Raw genomic sequence first — 22,174 nt, 5'->3', positions numbered from 1 at the left:
AGTGTCAGGACCTAATTCATGGAAAATTGGGTGAGCTGGCAGCCCTTTCAGAGGATTTCATTGAGCCGCAGTGTGCAAGAGTCACATGAATGCGGGATCCCTGGCCAAAAAAGGAGGGGGATTTCTGCAGCAGGAACCAGTCAGCCTGCAAGAATGTGTGTGGATTTGAAAGGGTTTGGGAGGAAACATGTGTACAGGTGTAATCGGCAGGATAAAAGAAGAGGAAGAAAAGTGGTCTGTTTTTACAAACGACCCTTTTAAATCGAACACTCTCTTAGCAACACGTTTTTGAGTCCTAAGAGGCAAAACCTCCTAATCATCCTTGGTTTGATTCCACCTGGAGAAAACATCATCTCAAAACCTGGGTTTTAGTGATGATGTCATCTTACTATGATGTAAAGTCGAAGAGAAAAAGGTTTCTTTCAGTGAGCAAAGCTATCTTGCCACTTATTTCATTATCTTGTTTGACTAAGAAAGCTTTAAGGATTTTTTTATATAACATTTTTAATATACCAGCAATAAAACATCACACCACCACAGGAATTCTGAGAGAAAGGAAAATGAATAGGAGCTCATGATCTAGTGAATTTACCCTAACTTCTGTTAGTTAGGAAACCTTTAACAATTTTATTTCTTTTATTTGTTTCCTGAAAGCATGTCACTGTCCACATCAAAGTGGCTCAGTTGCATATGTAAATCTCAGTCCTGTGCAGATAGAATAAGTAAGGCTTATATTCAGACATGAGAGTGAGTACTGAAAGTAATCCATCCAAGAGCTTGGGCTTCAAATCCAACTTTTTACAATACCAAAGAAGAACAAATATTTTCTAATGCTCTATTGGAAAATTCATTTAGGCTGATAGAAAAAAGTTCCCTCAGATGTTTCACTAAAACAAAGAGTTTTACTCTACGCATACAATTAAATATGTATAGGTATAACAAAATATCCTTCATATGATACCATCAAGAAAGTGAGCAAAATCACAAAATGGGAGAAAATATTTGCAAATTGTATATCTGATAAGGGACTTATATCCCGAACATAAAAAGATCAATTATGAAGAGATAAGTAAATTTTTAAATGGTCAAAGGATTAATGTTTGAATAAATATTTCTCCACAGAAGATATACAAGTGGCCAACAAGCACATGGCAAGATGCTCCACATCATTAGTCACGAGGGAAATTCAACTCAGAACAACAATGACATTCAACTCACACCCAGTTGGATGTCTGTAATCAAAAAGACAGACAATAACAAGCGTTGGCATGTATGTGGCGAAATTGGAACTCTCATACATTGCTGGTGGAACTGTAAAATAGTTCAGCTGTTTTGGAAAACTGGCAGCTCCTCAAAAAGGGAAACAAAATATTATCATATCACCCTGCGAATTCCATTTGTAGGTGTATACCCTAGAGAAATGAAAACATGTTGACACTAAAACTTGTATATGAATGTTTATAGCAACATTATTCATAATAGTGAAAAGGTAGAAACAACCCAAATGTCCATCAACTGATGAATAAACAGGTAAAATGTGGTATATCCATACAATGGGATATTATTTGGCATAAAAAGGAATGAACTACTGATGCTATAGCGTGGATGACCCTAAAAAACACATGGCAGTTAAAGAAGCCAAACTATATATCGTATGATTGCATTTACATGAAATATCCAGAATAGGCAAATTTATGGAGACAGTAAATTAGTGGTCAATTAAGCATGGAAAGGTGGCTGGGGAGGTGGAAAGGAATGGGGAATGACCGATAGTAGGTACAGGGTTTCTTTTAAGGGAGATTAAAATGTTCCAAAATTAGGTTGTGGTGATGGTTACACAAACCTCTGAATGTATCAAAAAACTTTGAATCGTATGCTTTAAATGGGTGAATTGTATGGTGTGTAAATTATATCTCAACAAGGCTGTTTTTTAAAAAATAAAATATTAATATATTAGACCCTTTTACTCCTCCAATTTTGCGATATGCAGACTAAAACCAAAGTGAATCAAATAGTAAGTTTATTTTGATATAGTTGGTACGTATGGCAGACTTTAATTGGGAATTGTTTTGAGATAACTTGCTTTGTATTTCCTTGACGTAAAGAAATTATGAATAAACACCCTTGAAACTTAGAGAAACCATTTGGACTGTAAATTTTCTTCTTTGCTTTTCAGACAAGTGTCTACTTTTAAAATATGTATACTTAATTTTTTTTTATCGTGTGTGTTTTCTTTTAAAATATAACGTTTCTCTTTTTTTCCCTTTTATTAGCCACAACAAGTTGTTCAGAAGAAGCCTGCTCAGGTAAGATATTGTCATTATGATTTTTTTCCTTCCCAATTAGTATAAAAAGTGAAGTGGAATATATACTGAAAAAAAAGTCCCCAAATCAAACCTTTAATTAGCATTTCTTCTCATTTTGATTGTGTCAGCATTGCAGTATTCTTGAAAATTTGTTGTATCCTTCACAGTCAGGAATATACAGTCTGTGATAGTGTCATTAAGAACCCCAAAAAATCAAGGTCTTAAGTGTACAAATCAAATATAAATGCAATACTTTAAAAAAAACTATGTTATTTTGGTGCCTCTATGGAAAACAAATATTTAATCTTATGTATTTTACCAATTTTTAAACATCAAGTTTTGTCCTTTCCACCTGACTGTTTATATTCCATTAACTCAATATGGGACTTATTCATTACAAAATATTTCATGATTTATGACTGTTCACTGAATTACTTCATAACATTTGATGATCTCCAGACACCCCCAAAGGAGGCTGGGAAACCAGGAAATTAAGCTATCCGAATTTGCAGATTGACATACTCTTGGGTCTTTCTTAAGTGACTGAATCATTGTCTCTGAAGTCTTTGGTAACACCAACATTAGGATCCAGCTTTACTTCTTTTGTTTCATATGCCTGGGGTTTCTTGTCCTAACTACAGTCTATACAAAGAAACATAAGAATCATATTTATTGAGGAAGTATATCTCGAAGAAAACAAAACTGAGGCATAAATTAATCATGATTGCCAAGAATGTGAGCTGTTGTTAAATTATAAGAATGTCCTGCTGTTCTCTTCCCTTCTGGATTTAAATAGGCAGGAGATCTAGGTGGTATCATGCAGAAGCTGCTAAAGTAAGTTATTAAGCAGTGTCACGAGTTAGCAAATTCTTTGTAGATCTTTTTCATATAATTTAAAATACCCATGGAATCTTTTTACCCAGATGTCTTTAAAAAATGCACTGTGCACCCTCTTCTCTTAGGACAATGTTGCCTTGCCTGGGAACGACCATCCAGGCAATGTTTTATGGCTACTATTCTTTAAAAATGCTGTTTGGAAGAGAATTGCAGCTTCTGAACACACGTTAGGATCCAAGGAAAGTGTATTCAAATAATTACACACTTACTTTAAATGGAATAAAAGCAGAGTTAACACACAAAAAAATATCATTTTCATTTCTACTCCCATGCCTAAAAGCTGGGGGGGGGGGCACTAAAAATACTCAGTTTGAGTGTTTATAAGCAATATTAAACACAACAAAATGTAAACAAAAACTTGACATTTTAAGTAGGAGATCCCAAATGTATTTAGCCTCCCATCCTTCCTCAGTAAGAAAATCAGGTATTTTTTATGAACTCCCTAAGTGAGTCTAATGTGCAGCCAGGGATGAAGATACTTAATGAGAACACATGAGAAGATGTTTGAACATTTCTTGAAAAAATGACCACAGAATGTCAGTGTGTAAGGGGCACATAAAGGATACAGATGAATGAATGAAATGCCATGGGTTTTTGAGGGGATGCTTCCCTGAAGAGTGGAATTTTATTGTTTTGTTTGTGTTGTTGTTTAGTTGTAGACAAGAAAATGGAGACATAAATTAAGGAAAAGAAAGGAAAACATTATCGGTGAGAAGAATGGCATATACAAAGGTAGAAGGGCAGGAACAAATACATCATAGGTGGAGATTATTAATGTGGCTAGAAATGATTGCAAATTGCACATTAATACACAAAGAAGTAATGTAAGTGAAATCACAATTTTTTTTTTCTCAAGAGATTCAGGAACCTCAAAAGGCCACGAGTGAATTGAGTTGATCTTCATAATCAACCTGGCTCTCTTACAAACCCTGCTACAGATTTGCCCTTTAAAGGAGAGGAGTTCAGACTCAGAATTAGAAAAAAGAACATGAGCTCATTGGGCTACCTAATTTATATTGTCTAAGGACACAGTGATGAATTATATAAACATGGGGGCTACATGGAAGTTCGTGGAGGATAATGTAAATTTTACACTACATTCAAAAGAATCTCTTCCTTTTCCATCTGTTTTTTTCAAAATACCCTCCCAGATGGCTTTTCCATGTGGCAGTCTGGATTAACTCAGGCTCATATCCTTTCTTCATCAACAGCACTTTGAGGAGTTGCATTCAGATCCTGTTTTGAGGTGGCAAAAATTTTAGCACAATTAAATATTTCACATCTAAAGAAAAGAACTCAGCAGTGTGTAAGGAGACCTAGGCTTTTCGTTCTCCCCCATCACTGGGTTAATTAATCTCTCTTTGCTCTATTTATTCATCTAGGAAATGGGATAACAACAGTGCTCACTCCAAGAACATTATGAGAGATTTGTAATTGTTTAAGTCCCAAGGGGTATTATTATGTTCTGACTTATTTTTGACTACTACATTTTTAACTTCCAGGGATTTATATTCTCAAAACTTCTCGAATTCTAATTAATTTAAAACTACTACTTTTTTGACTTCAAGTGTTTTCATTGCATGTTTTTAAAATCAGGATTTTTTTATTAACAAGGGGAAATTTTAGAGTAATTGCTACATCCTATCATTAAGGACTAAAGTAGTCCGAATCGCCTTCCTTGTATGTATGTCACAGACATGTGGAATTACAAAGACTCTGTAGTAAATCATCCGCATGTCATCAAATTGTGAAACCTCAGAGCTTTAAGAATGCCCCTTCTTGAGACTGGGATACAAAACAGCAAAGTTCATTCTTAGGGGGCAAGTTCAGAATTATGATCAGTCTCAATATCTACATATGTCTTTGTGTTTGCATATGTAAGTGCATGTGCCTAGAGAGGAATAAAAATGTAAGGGAAACCATACTATGGGGATTTGTGTTTGGAAAATCCACCAGGTGCCACTGGCTGCAAAACTCAAGTGTGTCCCATAATCCTAATGGGACAGTTAATAGTCTCTTACAATTCTAAAGGGGAAAATCTACAACATTGACATTCACTTCTTAAATTCCAAAACCAGCACAACAAAGCTTATGCGAGAATTCTAGTCTATTTTCAATTAAAGTGATAAAAATAAGCAGTAAATAGAAATTAGCTAATTAGAAATAAATAGAAATTAGCTAGGTTTTTAGCAATTTGACCAGTTGGATTCTCATCCATGTGGATTACATTCTTTAGTAGCTAATAGTGGTAGGTTTTTCTTTTAATAAAAGAAACACCGTGAAAGTATCAGTTATTATTATTGACAGAGGAAGCTTTGTTTCTCAGGTTCTTATTTTGATAAAATACATCTCTCTCCATCTCAGACTTCTCAAAGGGTTTTGCTAGTTTATCAGATATCCTATTGTTTCTTGATGTTCTGCCTTCAAGGCTTTAAGCTGAGATTGGAAGTGATTAGTTATATATAATTCAGACATTTTTTCTCACCTCATTTTTTTCTCACCTTTCTTCTAGACCCAAAAGGAAAACAGGTTTTTCAAATCCTCACGGTTCTCCATCATTTTAATCTACTTTCCTCATTGTGGTGCAGCCCTGGCAAGCTACACCTCTAGCAATTAGGACAGGTATAAACCTGCTCCGTTTTGATTTCCCAATGAGACAATTGGAAAGTTTTCAGTTTCTAAAAGACTGGAAACAAAGCTTTCTTTTTAAAAATAGAGTTTTTACCTGGGAGTAGCATCTTCTGTGGGTGGCGTGCAGCAGGGCAAAGGAATTTCAGTAAGTCTTGGTTATCATGGGATTCCCCCCACCCCCCCTTTAGAAAAAAAAAAAATGTTGAATGTTTTTACAGAGACTTCAAGGGCAGTTTAAGGATGTTTATATTTCAGACAACCTAAACATTGTTTGGAGCGAAATGAGAGATTTCATTTTTGGACAAGCAAGTTGATGAATTGCAGTCAGCATCTTGTTCTCAAAGAAGGCATTTTTACTGGGGGCTTTTAGTCTAGACATACAAAGGAGGAAGGAGGAGAGGGGAGACCATGCTCACTCTAACACTCATCTTTTACTTGGTACCTTGGCCACTGCAGTAAATAGTTCATAATAAATCAGACTTGCAAATAGTCACCGGTCTGCTCACTCAGGGAGCATAGTGATTTATACTGCCTAAGTCATAAAGAGTACTGATTTATTTATTTTCCTACTTAGGCACTTTCAAGCTGGTAGAACATTTTTGGGGGCCAGTAAATGTTTGGTACCAACGAGCAAAACAAGAAAAATCATATCAGAGGCTGCCCTGAGTGGCACTGTCTTGTTGTATAAGAAATACTTTTTGATTTAACCTCTGGCCTCTGACATTGCAAAGGTCAAGGGAAAAGGGGAGAGCAAAGTAGAAACCGGCATTTAACCCTTAATAAAGTAACAAGAGGACATAATAGCACAGGGAAGGTGGAGGGCAGAGGAGTGTATCAAAATGATTATTAACTGTAAACAGATGAAGTAATTAGCTTAGCTGACATTTGTAAGACAGGGTGGCAAGATGAAGTCAGCTGTTTCTTGGCAGGGACTGTCTCAGAGAGATGACATAACTTGTGGCAGAAGCGAAAGGACATCGCTCAATTTGGGGCAATTTACAAAACTCCAAAAGGTGAAGTTTAATGTTTCTGGACTTGACAGATTTACTATAGGATTTTTTTAAAGGTAGAATTAAAAGATAATGCAAATCTTTCCATGATCTTTTTGAAGTACCCTCATATGACTCTTTTAACTGTGTGTGAGGAAGTTGGTGAATTAAGCTAAAAATAAAATGGCAATATCTGCCTGCTTTTCCTATTCATATTACAGAAGGCTTTTCCTCTCATTTTAGGATGAGCTGGATAAAAAACAATTATTTATTCAATATGTAAACTTCTTTCTTCCTGTCCAAACTTGCTGACCCAAACCAATGTGAAACAAATAGTAACCAGGTTTTAAGACCTGGTCTTTCTAAGAAAATCCTTAATGATTAAATAGAAATATGTTGCTTTGTCTAAGAAACTTCCTTTACAGTCAGGAAATGTTTGCTGGACACTCAAATGTCTGTTGAATAATTATTTGTTGACTTTGTTATTATTGATGTTTCCATAATCTTATTCAAAAGTCGTAACTCAGGATAATGAAAAACGTTTGGCACAATAATGATTAAAATCCAGAAACGTTCTTGGCAACAAATACAATAGACAGGCAAAATTTTATACACATAGAAAACAAAGGGAAAAGTTTTCTCCTTGTCTATGCCTTCAATAAGCATATCTGGAATATAACCATTACACAGCCTTTCACCTAACCATATTTTGAGACCACTTTGCATAAAAATGAGAGCATTCCTCAACAGTTTTGGAAATGTTTAAATAAATTCCCTTCCTCTGAATGCTTTCTTTATACAAAGATCTTTTTGCCTACATCTTTAGCTATGTTTTACACTTGAGGCTCCTTCGATGAGAATTGGAACTGGCATGGAAAATTGATGAAACCTGTGATCCTCAGAAATCATGCCTCCTGAAACTTGCGATTAGTTCATACAGAAAATGACGTCCTTGTCTGAAAAATGTGACTCCCATCTCAAGATTTTTTTTTAAATAGACCTTCGATCCAGGAAAGAGAAGTCTGCAGCATCCCAGGGAGCAGTGTTAACTCTGCTGCAATATTTTCAGTGGTGGAACTCTGTCGAGGGCACAAACAAGACACACGGGAGTTAGGAATCTATGGCATCTTATTTTCTTTTCTTTTGGGGGTTTTGTTTAATAATAGTTTTTTTTTTCCTTCCTTCTTGAGAATCTATCATTGAATCACAGGTAAACAAATAAACAAATAATAAGTAACTGAAATGAGTGATCACAGTTTCACACTATAGTCTTACAGATTTGTACTTTTTTTCAAAGTTTTCCTATGTGGCTATTACATTTTTTCTTACTATCATTACTGGTCTGGCCTGGAAGGAGTGAGGCACAGGTTACACAACCCCATTAGTGCCATGGTTAGCGCCAGTGGTCAGTGACATCTAAGATCAAGCTTCTTTACATTAAACATGCCCCCAAAAGACCTTAAAACCAACTTTATTAAGGTGATAGTAATGCATGCAAAGTATATACACAATGCTAAAATAAGATCAGGTAAAAATGCTGTAAATATCCCACCTTCTCAAGTCTCCTTTTGAAAAACATTATTTCCCTCCTAGCATTTACACCAGAATCTCTTGCATTTGCCAGATGATATGGTTTATATATATACATTTTTAAATCTGCCATAAAGTTTTCCTACTTGGAGGAAATAATCACTTTCCATTAAGTTAAACAGCCCCAATCCATTTTAAATTAAAATATCTGACAGAGAAATAGAAAAACTCAGCTTTGTGGTCTTGCGGGTTGCTTAGCTGAGGATGGAATTTGAAAAGCGGGTTCCTGGTCATTGCTGGTGAGGAGGAGAGCCCTTATTTCTGTTCTTATAGGACTGACTTGAGATATTCATGAACATAAAAGACTCTTAAATGTGTCCTTAAGAAGTTGAACATATTAAGATGATAAAAATAATGTCATTCAACCGTAACTACCCTTTTTAGATTCCCAGGTATATGTAGGTTTATTGGCAAGATAGCTTAAATTACAAATGTATTTCTGACCTGCAGCATCATATAATAAAAGAGTTGCAGAATTCTTTGCAGTTAAGAAAAAATATAGGGACTTATTAAAGCCTTCATGGACTTCTGTGATTTTGCACTCCTTACTACACACAAAGAGAGGTATTATGATGACACAACTCCTAAAGTTTGCAGGGAAAGTATATCCATTTCCCAGTTCCATTTAGAATCCTCTGGCCTCTCCTCCACTGCAGACCTGCTATTTAGTTTGCATCTGAACACTGAACCCAGAGCTTCAGGTCTTAGCATTAAGTTCTGAATTCCAGCACACAGTTTCACCCATGCCTGTGTTGTAAGATCTATGATTCAACTCAAGACATTTAAAATTTCCATCAAGCATTAGGAGTTAAGGTTGGATCTTGAGCTGTCTTCTTCCTCCTTTTTAATCATTTAGGTGAAGTCTACCCAACGGTATAAACCACATCCATTGTGTCGAACCAAACCAAAAGAAAAGCAATATGTGCAAATTCTATCTTTGGGTTTCGGGGGGGGAGGGGTTCAAGCTTAGCCAAAGCAATGAAAGAGTTACCCTTTTTGAACAAAAGAAAAAACTAACCCGAAGGGAGTGCATTTTTCCAATAGATGTACTAAAAATACAGTTCTCCAACTCTGCCCATTCTCCTTCTCCCCCCATAAAAACTCACATGTTTGGGCCCAGTGTGGTGCAGCCTCGGTTGTCTTTGTAAAGGAGCTGCATGAATATGGCTGGGAGCTGTTCAGTGTTCAGAGGCCTTAGTGGCTGGTGCTCATAAAAATGTCACTGTGCACTTCCACTTTGAAAAGTCCTTTTATCGAAACATTCCTGAAGCCCCTTTCCAACAGGTAAATCTTCTTGACCACAGGACTGTTATCTGGCCCTCCCGCCCCACTCCTAATGAGATGCGTGCAACTCTTGGCTATAGTATTTCAATCTCCTTGTTACCCCAAGACTACTCTTGGGGAGCTACACAGTTCAAAGGTCCTCTGGCTGCATGTTGCAAATACGAAGCAATTTTTAAAAACATCTCGAGATGCAAGCTGTTGTCTATGATTCATGGCTGTGTCTTCTAAGTTACTAAAGAGAATTGAAGCTCAGGGTCCTTCCCAACTACTCTGCGACATAAATAATATTCTTTGGGGACATCAGAACCAGCTGCTTATTCTCTACATCACCTGTTTCTGTCCACTCTTTGCACTGCACAAGCGCCCTGTGGGAGGTCTGGCCAGGCTGATACTTAGGGTAGCTGAGGGCGGGTTTTCCAACTTCATCTTCATTCCTGACAGGGAGCATTTTTCTTCTTTTAATTGCATACACCCTTGTGTCCCAGCAGCCACACATAGAGCAAAAGGCCAACTCTCTGGAAAGGTGAGAGCTGAGGTTTGCAGGGGTGGGAAGTGCTCCCCACCCCACCAGCGTCATCAGCTTGGCAGCCATGCCTTTTTTTGGAGAGTGGCCAGTCAGGGCTGTGCCAAGAAGAGAGAGCTCTCTACTAACTAGACATTTGAGAAAAAACCATGCTTCTGAGCATGGGAAAGCCACTCTGCCTCCAAAAGTTTAACGGAGTGGAGACTCCCACCCCCTGACATCCTAGTTATGTTCCCAGTCCTAATTGATAGTTACTAGTAGAAGAATTTCAAGGTCAGTGGAAAGATACATTCAGACAAGAACTATCCATGTTGTGTCAAGAACCGTTAAGTAAAGGAAACAGGGTGAGGCATCATCATTTTCAGCTGAGTTGTGTCTAAGGGGTTTGAATATCAGGAGTTTCAGGAGCTCAAATCAAGCAAAGTTTCTGGGAATGTTTTGAAAAGCTGATCACATTCCATCCAGTACAAGGTCTTTGTAAGTTCATGGCCTGAAAATTCTATTTCCTTCCGGATTTGGAAGTACTTTGGTTTTCACATAGTATAGAAAATTCAAGCAGTAAGAAATGGAATAATCACAGCTAGATCCAGGAGGTTTTCCAGCCTGACTGAGTTCTATTAATTTGTTAACCATGAGAAAAAGGAATAAAATATACCTGCCAGCTTTTATGCTGTGGTCTGTTTCAGAGTAGTGACCTAAGTCCACACCTCATGTCATAATGAGAAGTGAGTCATTTGGGGATGGATGAAGAGTGTATCTGCCAAACAGCTTAGTCACTTTCTGGAATTTAAATATTAAGTGAAAAGACAAGGTCATAGGGCAGCTGATCCTTGGCTGGTCTCTCTTTCGTCTGTCTGTGGCTTTGATCATGCTACATCCTCCCTTGTGGCCAGGACTCCACAGAGAATCTCAGGGTCATGGCCTGTTGCCTAGTCAAGAGGTATAAACCTGCTGCTTAAATATGTGAAGCCTGCAGTGTGGGGGTTGGGAGTAGAGGGAAGGTAGTTTCATACGTTCCACATTGCCCACAAAACCCAAGGCAGACTAAACAAAACCGGTGTGAAATCTCATGACTTGATGCTGCTGTGGTTATATTTTTTAAGCTGTAATCCATTCATTTGTGTGTGTGTTTATTCCCAGGATTTACAGCTCTCTCAGTCTTTGGGGGGAAGAAAATGTTTGAAACCTTTTGCAAAGGGTTTGCGGTAAGCAGTGGCCTGTGATTAAAGCCCAGGATAGAGTCTATGTGAGCGTGTGTGTGTGTGAGCGTGTGTGTGTTCATGTGAGTGTGAGTGCCCGTTCATGTGGGTTTTTTTCCTCCCATTTGCTGCTTTTACGCAAAAGCGTCACACATGGTAGCATTTAGGAGCCCCTTCACAGCTGAAGTGTTTCAAACACTAATGAATGGAAGTTTGGTCATATAATGCAGACAAGCTTTAAGGCATGCTTTACTGAATGGTGTACTGTAGTGACCTGGGAAAGGAAGAGAGGTATAAATTGTGTCGGTTAGCCACCCAGACAAAGTGAAGCCATGTGGAAAATCAAATCTATTAAAGTATGAAGACTGTTATAAGCTGTTTTAAGCTGGCCATTCTTAAAGGGGCTCAGTTTGCTGCAGGAGTAAATGTTTACCTCTTCTCCCAGATCCTTTTCACATGCCGTCTTATGAGACAATGTGCAGCATTTGATAAAAATCATCCTCTCACTAAGGACGCTTTTATCAGAAATGTTTATTGTCTCCGCTTTACCACCCATGTCCTGAAAGGTACTGCACATTTGTTAAATAAGCAAAAGTAAAGAGAACTTTGCAGCTCAAGCCGGCTTGCAGAAACCCCAACAAATTCCAGAGCCATAAGGAATCAGAAAAAGGAAAAGAGGAAAAGGAGTTAGATTTATAGGAAGAGGAGGCCCTGCAAAAACATACATATTAGATTTTCTTTGCTTCGCCAGCCTACCATTAAATGTTTGGTCAATGTGGATTTAGTATGGAGATTGAGCAGTTATGCCAAACTTTGGTCATTGCCTCAAAATGTGCTTTAATAAATACAAGAACGAGGAAGTGGATTTGGAAAGTAAGTTTATTGTCCACCTTTGCAGCTCCTTCTCAGCGTCTGTTCCTGCTCTCACGCTGCCTCTGCTCAGGGGCAAAGCGGTCACACACAGGGTCTGGCATCTGTCTGACTTGGCCCAAATCCTGGCCCTACTCACCTTATAACTTTGGGCACATTATTTGTCTGTGCCTTGGTTTTCTCATCTGTAAAATAGGAATAAAAACAGACAATACCTAAAGGCATCTAGTAAGCACCATTTAATAGAAATAATAACAGACAGTAGCTAAAAGCATCTAGTAAGCATTCTAAAAATATCAGCTATTATTACCAATATCTAGAGAATGGGTTTATTTATGCCTTAAGAAAGCATCCCCTTAACTTTATTTTTCTTACTTGTGCGCCAGTTTTTAAAACTGATGACTGGCATGCTGTCGGGAAAAATTTATCCATTTCTTTTTTTCTCTGATTGGTGAGTAAGCTTACATTGCCCTGACATTCTCTGGACTGCAAACAATTGAATTTGCTGACCAGCCGCTATGATGTCAAGCCTTAAGTCAACAGTAGCTAATGACCGCTCTGGGAAAAAACAACACCTTGATTCCTCAATTACGGTTTAAGAAGCCCTGGGAATGAGGGCTTGCCAATCATCATCACCCTCTTTTGAAGCAAGCATAATGTGCTATGGAATCAGGTCACCTCTGAACTGTTTGCAAGAACAACCCACACAGTATAATGCTTGAGTAAAATGGTTGTGCCCTTTGTGTGTTCTAGGAGGAGACCGAAGAGACATCCTCACAAGAGTCTGCAGAAGAGGATTAGGGGGCGCCCACATTCGATTTCTACCTCAGCAGCAGTTGGATCTTTGGAAGGGAGAAGACACTGCAGTGACCACTTATTCTCTGTTGCCATGGTCTTTCCACTTTCATCTGGGGAGGGGGAGGGAGGGTGGGGGAGGGCAGGGCTGGGGCGGGGAGAAATCACATAACCTTGAAAAGGACTATATTAATCACCTTCTTTGTAATCCCTTCACAGTCCCAGGTTTAGTGAAAAACTGCTGTAAACACAGGGGACACAGTTTAACAATGCAACTTTTAATTACTGTTTTCTTTTTTCTTAACCTACTAATAGTTTGTTGATCTGATAAGCAAGAGTGGGTGGGTGAGAAAAACTCTGAATTGGATTTAGTCAATCACTGCACTGCATACAAACAAGAAACGTGTCACTCTCGTGACGCTGGGCATTCATATAGGAAAAGCGCAGTGTGTAACACTTGTGCACCCCTCAGATACCACCCCAACCCGCCTGCAGTAGAGAATCCTCTGTTTAGAACACCAAAGATAAGGACTAGATACTACTCTCTCTTTTTCGTATAATCTTGTAGACACTTACTTGATGATTTTTAACTTTTTCTTTCTAAATGAGACGAAATGCTGATGTATCCTTTCATTCAGCTAACAAACCAGAAAAGGTTATGTTCATTTTTCAAAAAGGGAAGTAAGCAAACGAATATTGCCGATGCATATATTTATGGATATTACACGTGTCCGCAGGAGTAATAAATTTACTCATAGCACTTGTTTTCAGGACAACACTTTGTTTTCAGGAAATCTACTTCCTTCAGAGCCAAATGCCATTTAGCAATAAAACTTGTCAGCCTCAGAGCATTTCAGGAACCTAGACAAGTAAAATTATCCTCTTGTAACTTAATGAAAAGGTACAACAGAATAATGCATGATGAACTCACCTGGATTATGAGGTGGGAGGAGCGAAATCTAAATTTCTTTTGCTATAGTTATAGGACAATTTAAAAAGAAGAAAAAAAGAGCAGTCTCTCTCCGTCTGTCTTTTTATTTCCATTGTGTATCAGTTTCCGTGAAAGACCTAAATACCACTTACCTCAAATTAAGCTTTTGTGTTACTTCAAGTAATACATTTTGACATAAGATGGTTGAACGAGGTGCTTTACTTTGACTTCAGTTCACCATCTCTTCATTCAAACTGCACTTTTAGCCAGAGATGCAATATATCCCCACTACTCAATACTACCTCTGAATGTTACAATGAATTTACAGTCTAGTACTTATTACATGCTGCTATACACAAGCAATGCAAGAAAAAAACTGACTGGGTAGGTGATTCTCATCACCTGCACTTCCTTTTATACACTCAATTACAGTTAAAGAAGCAATCTCCTCACTGTGTTTCAGCATGGCTATGTGTTTTTCTATTTTTTTTTTAATTAAAATTTTACAAATACTTGTTTCAGCTTCTCTGCTAGATTTCTACATTAACTTGAATATTTTTTAACCAAGTCGCTCCTAGGTTCTTAAGGATAATTTTCCTCAATCACACTACACATCACACACAATTTGCCTGTAATGTTTAAATATTACCCTCCAAGTCTGTACCTCAAATGAACTGTTTAAGAAAATGGCCTAATTGACTTGCAAAGACCTACCTCCAGACTTTGAAAGGAATGAACTTGTTACTTGCAGCATTCATGTTTTGCAGTGTTTGAAATAGTTCAAACTGCAGCTATCCCGAATCAAAACTATTTTTGTAAAAGACGTTTGATAGAAAGGAACACATTTTTACATACTTTTGCAAAAATAAATAAAATAAAGCCAACCTTCAAAGAAACTTGAAGCTTTGTAGGTGAGATGCAACAAGCTCCGCTTTTGCCTAATGCAATCAAAAATATGTGTTTTTAAAGATTAGTTGAATATAAGAAAATGCTTGACAAATATTTTCATGTATTTTACACAAATGTGATTTTTGTACTATGTCTCTACCAGATTTATTTTAAACGCTTCTTATGTAGAGTTTTTATGCCTTTCTCTCCTAGTGAGTATGCTGACTTTTTAACATGGTATTATCAACGGGGCCAGGAGGTAGTTTCTCATGACGGCTTGTGTCAGTATGGCTTTTAGTACTGAAGGAAGCCAAATGAAACTCAAAACCATCTCTCTTCTAGCCGCTTCAGGGAGGCAGTTTCACAGGCCACATACCTCTCTGAGACTGGCAGATCACTCACTGTTGTGAATCACCAAAGGAGCTATGGAGAGAATTAAAACTCAACATTACTGTTAACTGTGCATTAAATAAGCAAATAAATAGTGGCTCATAAAAATAAAAGTCACATTCCATATCTTTGGATGGGCCTTTTAGAAACCTCATTGGCCAGCTCATAAAATTGAACCAGTTGCTCATGTTGGCCAAACTCAGAGCACCGAGCAATTTCCATCTCTGATGAAGTTACTCTTTTATTTCCTGTACGTTGTACAATCAAAACACACTACTACCTCTTAAGTCCCAGGATACCTCATTTTTCATACTGAAAAAAAAAAAAAAGCTTGTGGCCAATGGAACAGTAAGAACATCATAAAATTTATATATATATAGTTTATTTTTGTGGGAGATAAATTTTATAGGACTGTTCTGTGCTGTTGTTGGTCGCAGCTAAGTAAGACTGGACATTTAACTTTTTACCATTTCTGTAAGTTAGGTATGTTTGCAGGAGAAAAGTATCAAGACGTTTAACTGCAGTTGACTTTCTCCCTGTTCTTTTAAGTGTCTTCTAACTTTATTCTTTGGTCTTCATGTAGAATTGCTGTCTATGATTGTACTTTGAATTGCTTGCTTGTTGAAAATATTTCTCTAGTGGATTATCACTGTCTGTTCTGCACAATAAACATAACAGCCTCTGTGATCCCCGTGTGTTTTGATTCCTACTCTTTGTCACAGTTCTATTAAATGAGTAATAAAGTTTGATCAAAACAGGTCAAGGAGGGAGACATTCACAAGCCATTTTCTTGCACTTCTTGCCTACTGCGTGCCCACACCTTTGCACATGCTGACATAATGTGTTTTTAAGTATCCTGCTTCTTAAATCAACTGCCCTAGACTCACCTTTCCTAGTCTGACACTTAATTCCTCAGAGACTACCTACAGAGAAATGTAAAGGAAGAACAGGCTATAGTTTAAAACTTACAGGCTAGCATCTACAGTTTGTAAGAGAAGTATTCTGATGCACCAGCTCTCTTTGAAGTAATGTTTAGAGAGAGATCCAGAAGTTTGGTGAAAAGAATAAGAAATAAAAGCCAAAGTTTCTCCTTTATAGGAGTCTTTTAATTCTACAAAAAAACCATTAGCAGAGTTGGAATTATTTCACCAAGTTCAAGGTCATCTTTTTTCAATTCAATTGCTGATTATAAATAAATCCAGAATTTTGAAAAAGCTAAAACCTCTACTACCATTGCTACTAAAACACTTTATTCATTTAGCTTCCTAGAAGGGGAAATTTGTTTTGAAGAAGAACTTCCCCATTTTAAGACATCTTCTGTCAGGAAATTTTTTGTCAAACTTACTATTTCATTCATTTGTTCTCACACCCAAGATTTTGTGAGTGCCTACCTTGTGGTAGGCCCCAGACCAAAAGGCCTTTTAAAATATTATCTCGCTGGAGAAGATTGCGCAGGTACAGAAATAGTAACAATACGGGTAGCATGTGAATAGAACCAAATAAACCATTTAGGTAACAAGTTGCAAAAATTACGAGGAGGGAAGCCATCTCCTGTGGTGGATCATTTACCTACATCGTGAGTTCAGCCTAATAATAGAGAGACAGGCCAAACCTGCATGTAATATAACCCATATTTAGTCTCTTCATTTTTGTCAGAAAAGCACATAAGCAATTACATCTTGAAAATGAAAATAAACAAACCAAGAGAGAATCTTTGGCATGAAAAGGAAAGAATAAGAAAAGACATATTATGTCCAGAATAGGATAAAATTTTTACCGTATTTTGGAGGTGATGCTCACTAAAGGACCTCAGAATTAGGTTTTGGGTTGTAATTGTCTTTTTGTGTTTTTTTAAAGTATTCCTTTCACATGATGAGTAGTACACTTATGAAAGTTATCATGACAAGAAATTTTCTAAGTTTATATCTAGGTTCAAGGACGGTATCTCAAATGCATTCAAACAATGGTGGAGCCTCTAGTAATTTGCTGGATATTGTTTGGGGTGATAAAGGTAAATGAAACATCATTCCTGCCCACAAGAGCCAAAACCTCTGGTAAGGGAGCTGGACCTAAGGGAGATCTATATAAGTTGAATCTTACTGAGTTACCACGAAAAGCAAATGCATCTTGAACTCCCTGCCAGTACAAGGGACGAATCACAGGCCCTCTCACAAAAGGGCTTCAAGGTCACCATTAGAGAGGGATCCTAGGGGTGTATGGACAATATGTCTCAGCCAATGTGGCATTTCAGAGGGTGGTGTAGGACGGGGGTGTATTTTTCAACAGGGTTAAGGGTACTCAACTGGTGAATTCAGGAATGGTAAGTGGTTTAAGTGTGTAGGCAGAAATAACAGACCTAAAGAACGCCCCTCCACCCAGGGGGCATATGATGCAAACTCAGATTATAAGAAAACTTCAGAGATATGAAATGATAAGAAGCCCAAGAATGGGGAAAAGGGCAGAAAGGATGTGCTTCTTTTCACATTTTATTTACATATAACTCTATTGGACAAGACTAATTCTTAGAGTTAGGTAAGGTCATCCCCAGAGAAGTTGAAAAGAATCAAAATGACTTTTGAAATATGCAACGCAGATGCATAACAACTAGAGAGTCAAAAGGCAACAGCAGAGGTCCACACCCCCAGTATGAGCTTAGCCATCAGTAAATTTGGCAAACTGCTCTCTTCCCAAAGGACGTAGGAAATAGCCACAGCTGTCAACCTCTGCCTGGCTCTCTGCTCCTCCATCCTCATCCTCTGCCTTCAGGATTCTACCCACACCGAGCCAGCCATGCCTTTGTTCCGCTCTCCTACCAAGACCCAGAACTGCCAATGGGAAAATGCCTTCTGCCAGTGAGCTATACCCCACTCTGTTCCTAGCTTCGTTTTCTGCCTCTGAGCCTGATTCAACACCTTGATGCCCCGCCTCCACCCCATTTGTACAGGGCTAGGCCTTTACCTGACTCACATCAGCCTTAGCAGGGCCCTAAATCCTTCCCCTATACTTCAACCAACCCTAGGTCTGACCCTTTATGATCTATTAGTCCCATCTCCCTTTCTACTCTCAGATTACCTATTTTCTCACTCTTGGTTTCTGCCTGTGTTATGGCTGTCCTCATCCTAGATTAAGCATACATTCTTGGGGACATGGAATAGCAATATTTGAGAATGCTACACCTCCAGAACCCAGCTCATGGGGCAGCTGCCTTGGAAGAATCTTGCCATGGGAGGATAATGGTAGATGCAGATCTAGCCCTCGCAGTCTACTACCCCTGAGAACCTAGAGAGATAAGAGAAGAGTGGAGCCCTTTAACACGCTGCCATGATTTTTCTTGAGTACTTGAGATCTCAGAAGTTCCAGTGTCCTCCTAAGCCATATTGCTGACTGGTGTTTGCTTTTCTGCTGGATGTAGCAGCCATGCCTTAGAGGAACCTGAGGAAGGGAATCACCATTTAAGCAGCAACACTCCAAGAGATGCAATGAAATAAAGAAAAAGTTAATATTGTATTGAAATTTGGGTGGTTTGATCCTCTTTCAAAAGTGGTGATAAGTGATGTCCAGGGACACTGGACAAGACATCCTATTGCATCATAGGATGTAAGTTGCTGAGAGTGTGGACTTTGGGACCAGACTGCCTAGGTTTTGGACTGAACTGTGGTCTCCACCAATAACTAGCTGGGGACCTTGGGCAAGTTACATCACCATTCTGGGATCAATTGTTTTTTCATTTTTAAGTAGAAATAATAGCATCTATCTAAAATGGTTCTTGTGGGCATACTCTGGTTTCTCTTCAGATCGCATAAAATGGTTCTTGTGGGGATTAAATAAGTCAATGCACATGAAATGCTTAAGAGAACTTGGCATGTATAAGGCACTATGTAGTGTTAGGATTTGTTATCCTGCCTCTGGCTGCATGGTAAGCTTAAAGCTAGCTTTTTACTCTCTAGTGTCTGTCATTATTTCATCTTTGGAACACAAAGATATCTACAGCTTATGGTCAAAAAAGCTATCAGGGTTTCAAACATCATTTTCGTTGTGCATTCCACACACGGAAGTCATTCATATATGTACATACTACTTTTTCCCATGTGGTTTGTACTTTGTTTGATCTCAGTGGACTTGGTTACAAAAAGGAGTCACCCTGAAAAATCAGTAAAATGCAAATTGCCTCCATTACAACTACAGCCTTAGGGGCCCCTGATGCTCCTCAGCTTTGTCTGCTTGCGGGGATGCATGTTTTTGCCATTCAGTCCTGGCCATCCTCAGCCTTGGTTGTCCGAACCTCCTGCCTTTGGACCTGGTTGAAAGTATCGCAGCATTGGAGTACAGGGCATCTTGGTGGTCTCTTCCTCCTAACTGATATCATTTAACTCCTGTTATTCCTTCAGATTCCAGCCTCCAGCTGAAGCTGGCCCACCTCATGGAGTTAAACTGACTGCAGTTCTGCAGCCAGTCTTTGCACCTCATTAACATTCTTAAAGCCACCAAATTGTCCTTTTCTGCCCAGTCCTCTTCCACTGAACTTAGACTGCTCCATATCCCTTTAGTGCCTAAGGTTACCAAACGGAAACCTACAGATACTAGGCTCCTTGGACAAGGAATAATGAATACTTAATGGAATACTGGAAGAGAAAGGTAGTATAGAATAAACAGGGAGACAAATTTCTTCCTTTTGCAATTTTCTGTAATGACTGATCAGAACCGGGATGGGTTGAGGGGGCTGCATGCCCATCTTCACTTGCATTGCCGTATCCTTGGCCAGGATGTCGGTACCTGCACTGGAAAGGAATGGTCTGTACAAGCCAGGATGCTTTCAACTTCAGGTGACATAAACCCAGCTCAAAATGGCTTAAGCCAAAAAGAAAATGTAGTACCCGATAAACTGAGAAGTTTAGGATACTGGATCTTCAGGCATGGCTTGATCCAGGGTCTTGAGAATGTGACCAGGTGTCTGACTTGATAGAGCCACAAGTTCAGCTTTTGTCTATCTTGGTTTCATTCTGTGGTAGGTTCTCCTCTAGTGGTGACAAGGCAGCTAGCTGCTGGAAGCCCTACTCCCACGTCCTTGGTCTAGCAAACTTTGAATAAAGATTCTTTGTTTTTTCAGTATTTTCGACAAAATCTTGAGGTTGAATATCGTTGGGCCAATTTGGATCTCAGATCAATCATTATACCAATGATTCCAATCTGGGGAAGGAAAGCACTGATTGGCCAGATGTGGGTCCCATGTCTGTCCCCAGAGCCAGTCCAGGAAGGGGGACTTCTGTAAGTGAAGGGGAGTCAGGAGAGGAGGGCCAGACATAGGTGAAACACAAAGTGGGTGATGCTCCAAAGAAAAATCCAAGTGCACTTCCAGAAGAAAGGAAAATGGACACAGGAGAGGGGAAAGACAACGTCTGCCTGTTACAATGGCACAGCCAGCAGATCTCCCAGAATGACCAGAAAATGAAGTGGGATGATGTGAGCAAGGCTCCCTAATATCACATCCTTTACCATGAACATGAATGGAAGACGCACTCTGAGTTGCTGCCAGTGGACTTGATAGGGGCAAGAAAGAAACCTTGTTTTAAGTCATTGAGACTTTGCTGTTTCTTGGCACAATTTAGCCTATCTTAACTAGAACAAATAATGACAATTCTTTTTGCAATGTCATTTTTTGTTTACAAACCACTTTACAAATTTTATTTCTCTTCATCTTCAGGACCATGCTGGATGATGTAGCAGGTATTTTTATTGTTTTATTTATTTTACAGATGTGTTAACTGAGGTTCAGAGAGTGTAAGTGACTGACTTGGGGAGACAGAGCTTGTAAATGGCAGAGCTGTGATGTAATCTCAGGTTCCACACTCTCCTCTAGACTAATGGACATCCATAAAGTATCCCATGTGAACAGTGCTCACTATAAACCTCCTCTTGGGTGCACATCTCTAACATACTTAATCCTAGCTTTTCAAAGCTGGTTTTCCAGGTCACCACCGAAATAACAGCACACCCAGTCTCAGGGTCTTCTCCCTTTCAATTGGAATTCTTCCATTGCATTGCAGAGCAACTAAACTTGGCTATTAATCTCAGTTAGCAATCCAAGAATATACATCAAGAGAATACGAGCTCTAACAGATTTAAAGAATTATCTAAACTGCATCAAGCAAGCTGTCTGTAGGACTCAGAACATTCTGCGGCACAACTGGAGTTTAAGGTCCCCTTCCTTTATCTTTAGTTTAGTTCCCAAACCTGCAGGCTTGACAAAGTTCCCTGTGGCCTTGTCTCTTAAATCAGGCACTAGGCAGGCTGATATATGGTCATTATTTATTACAATGGGATACTTTTAGCCATAAAACAATTATGTTTAGCTTAATCCCCAGCCAGTTTAATACTGTCATGAAAAATAAAACCTACAATTCAACCAGCTAATGAAAATGTGAAACTTATACAAATCCACAAGATATATCGCACTGCCTGTCAACTATTGCAGAAGTCATCTTTACGAAGTGAAGATCTTCAAAAACCTCTTGAATGCATCTTCTCTCTCTCTGTCTCCATTGCCACTAGTACAATCCAAGCCACCGTCACCTTCTGTACGTTTTGTCCGTGTTGTCTCACCCCACTTCAATTCTTTCTCTACCCACAGCAGTGTCTTTCTAACGACACAGATCTGGTCGCAACTCTAATGCTCTCGGTAAAATTCAAAATCTTTCCATGGTCCAGACGGCCCGCCTGGTCTGGCTCCCTCTTCCTTTTCCAGCCTGAGTTCTCACAGTCTTCCTTACTTTGGTTCACTGGCCTTCCGAGGGTGGCTTAGAATGCACCTTTCTCTTTCTTGCAAACTGGAGCACTTTCTCACAGGCTCTAGTATCTCCTGCCTGGAATTCTTTTCCTTCTCC

At 38.8% G+C, this 22,174-nt stretch overlaps 1 protein-coding gene across 1 annotated transcript in view; it reads left to right on the top strand.

Annotated features, from left to right (window-relative positions):
* Window positions 1–13,090, top strand: part of HMGA2 (high mobility group AT-hook 2) — a 118,870-nt gene extending 105,780 nt beyond the window's left edge. Inside the window, exons 4-6 of the mRNA XM_063115653.1 lie at window positions 2,274–2,306; window positions 3,269–3,388; window positions 13,043–13,090. Coding sequence (XP_062971723.1) covers window positions 2,274–2,306; window positions 3,269–3,388; window positions 13,043–13,090 — 201 coding nt within the window. The remainder of the gene's footprint in view (window positions 1–2,273; window positions 2,307–3,268; window positions 3,389–13,042) is intronic.
* Window positions 13,091–22,174: the final 9,084 nt, after the last annotated feature.

This window comes from Cynocephalus volans, chromosome 12, assembly GCF_027409185.1.
Source record: "Cynocephalus volans isolate mCynVol1 chromosome 12, mCynVol1.pri, whole genome shotgun sequence".
Classification (NCBI taxonomy): domain Eukaryota; kingdom Metazoa; phylum Chordata; class Mammalia; order Dermoptera; family Cynocephalidae; genus Cynocephalus; species Cynocephalus volans.
Note: the sequence above shows the minus strand (reverse complement) of the source record. Positions and strands in the feature narration are given on the sequence as shown.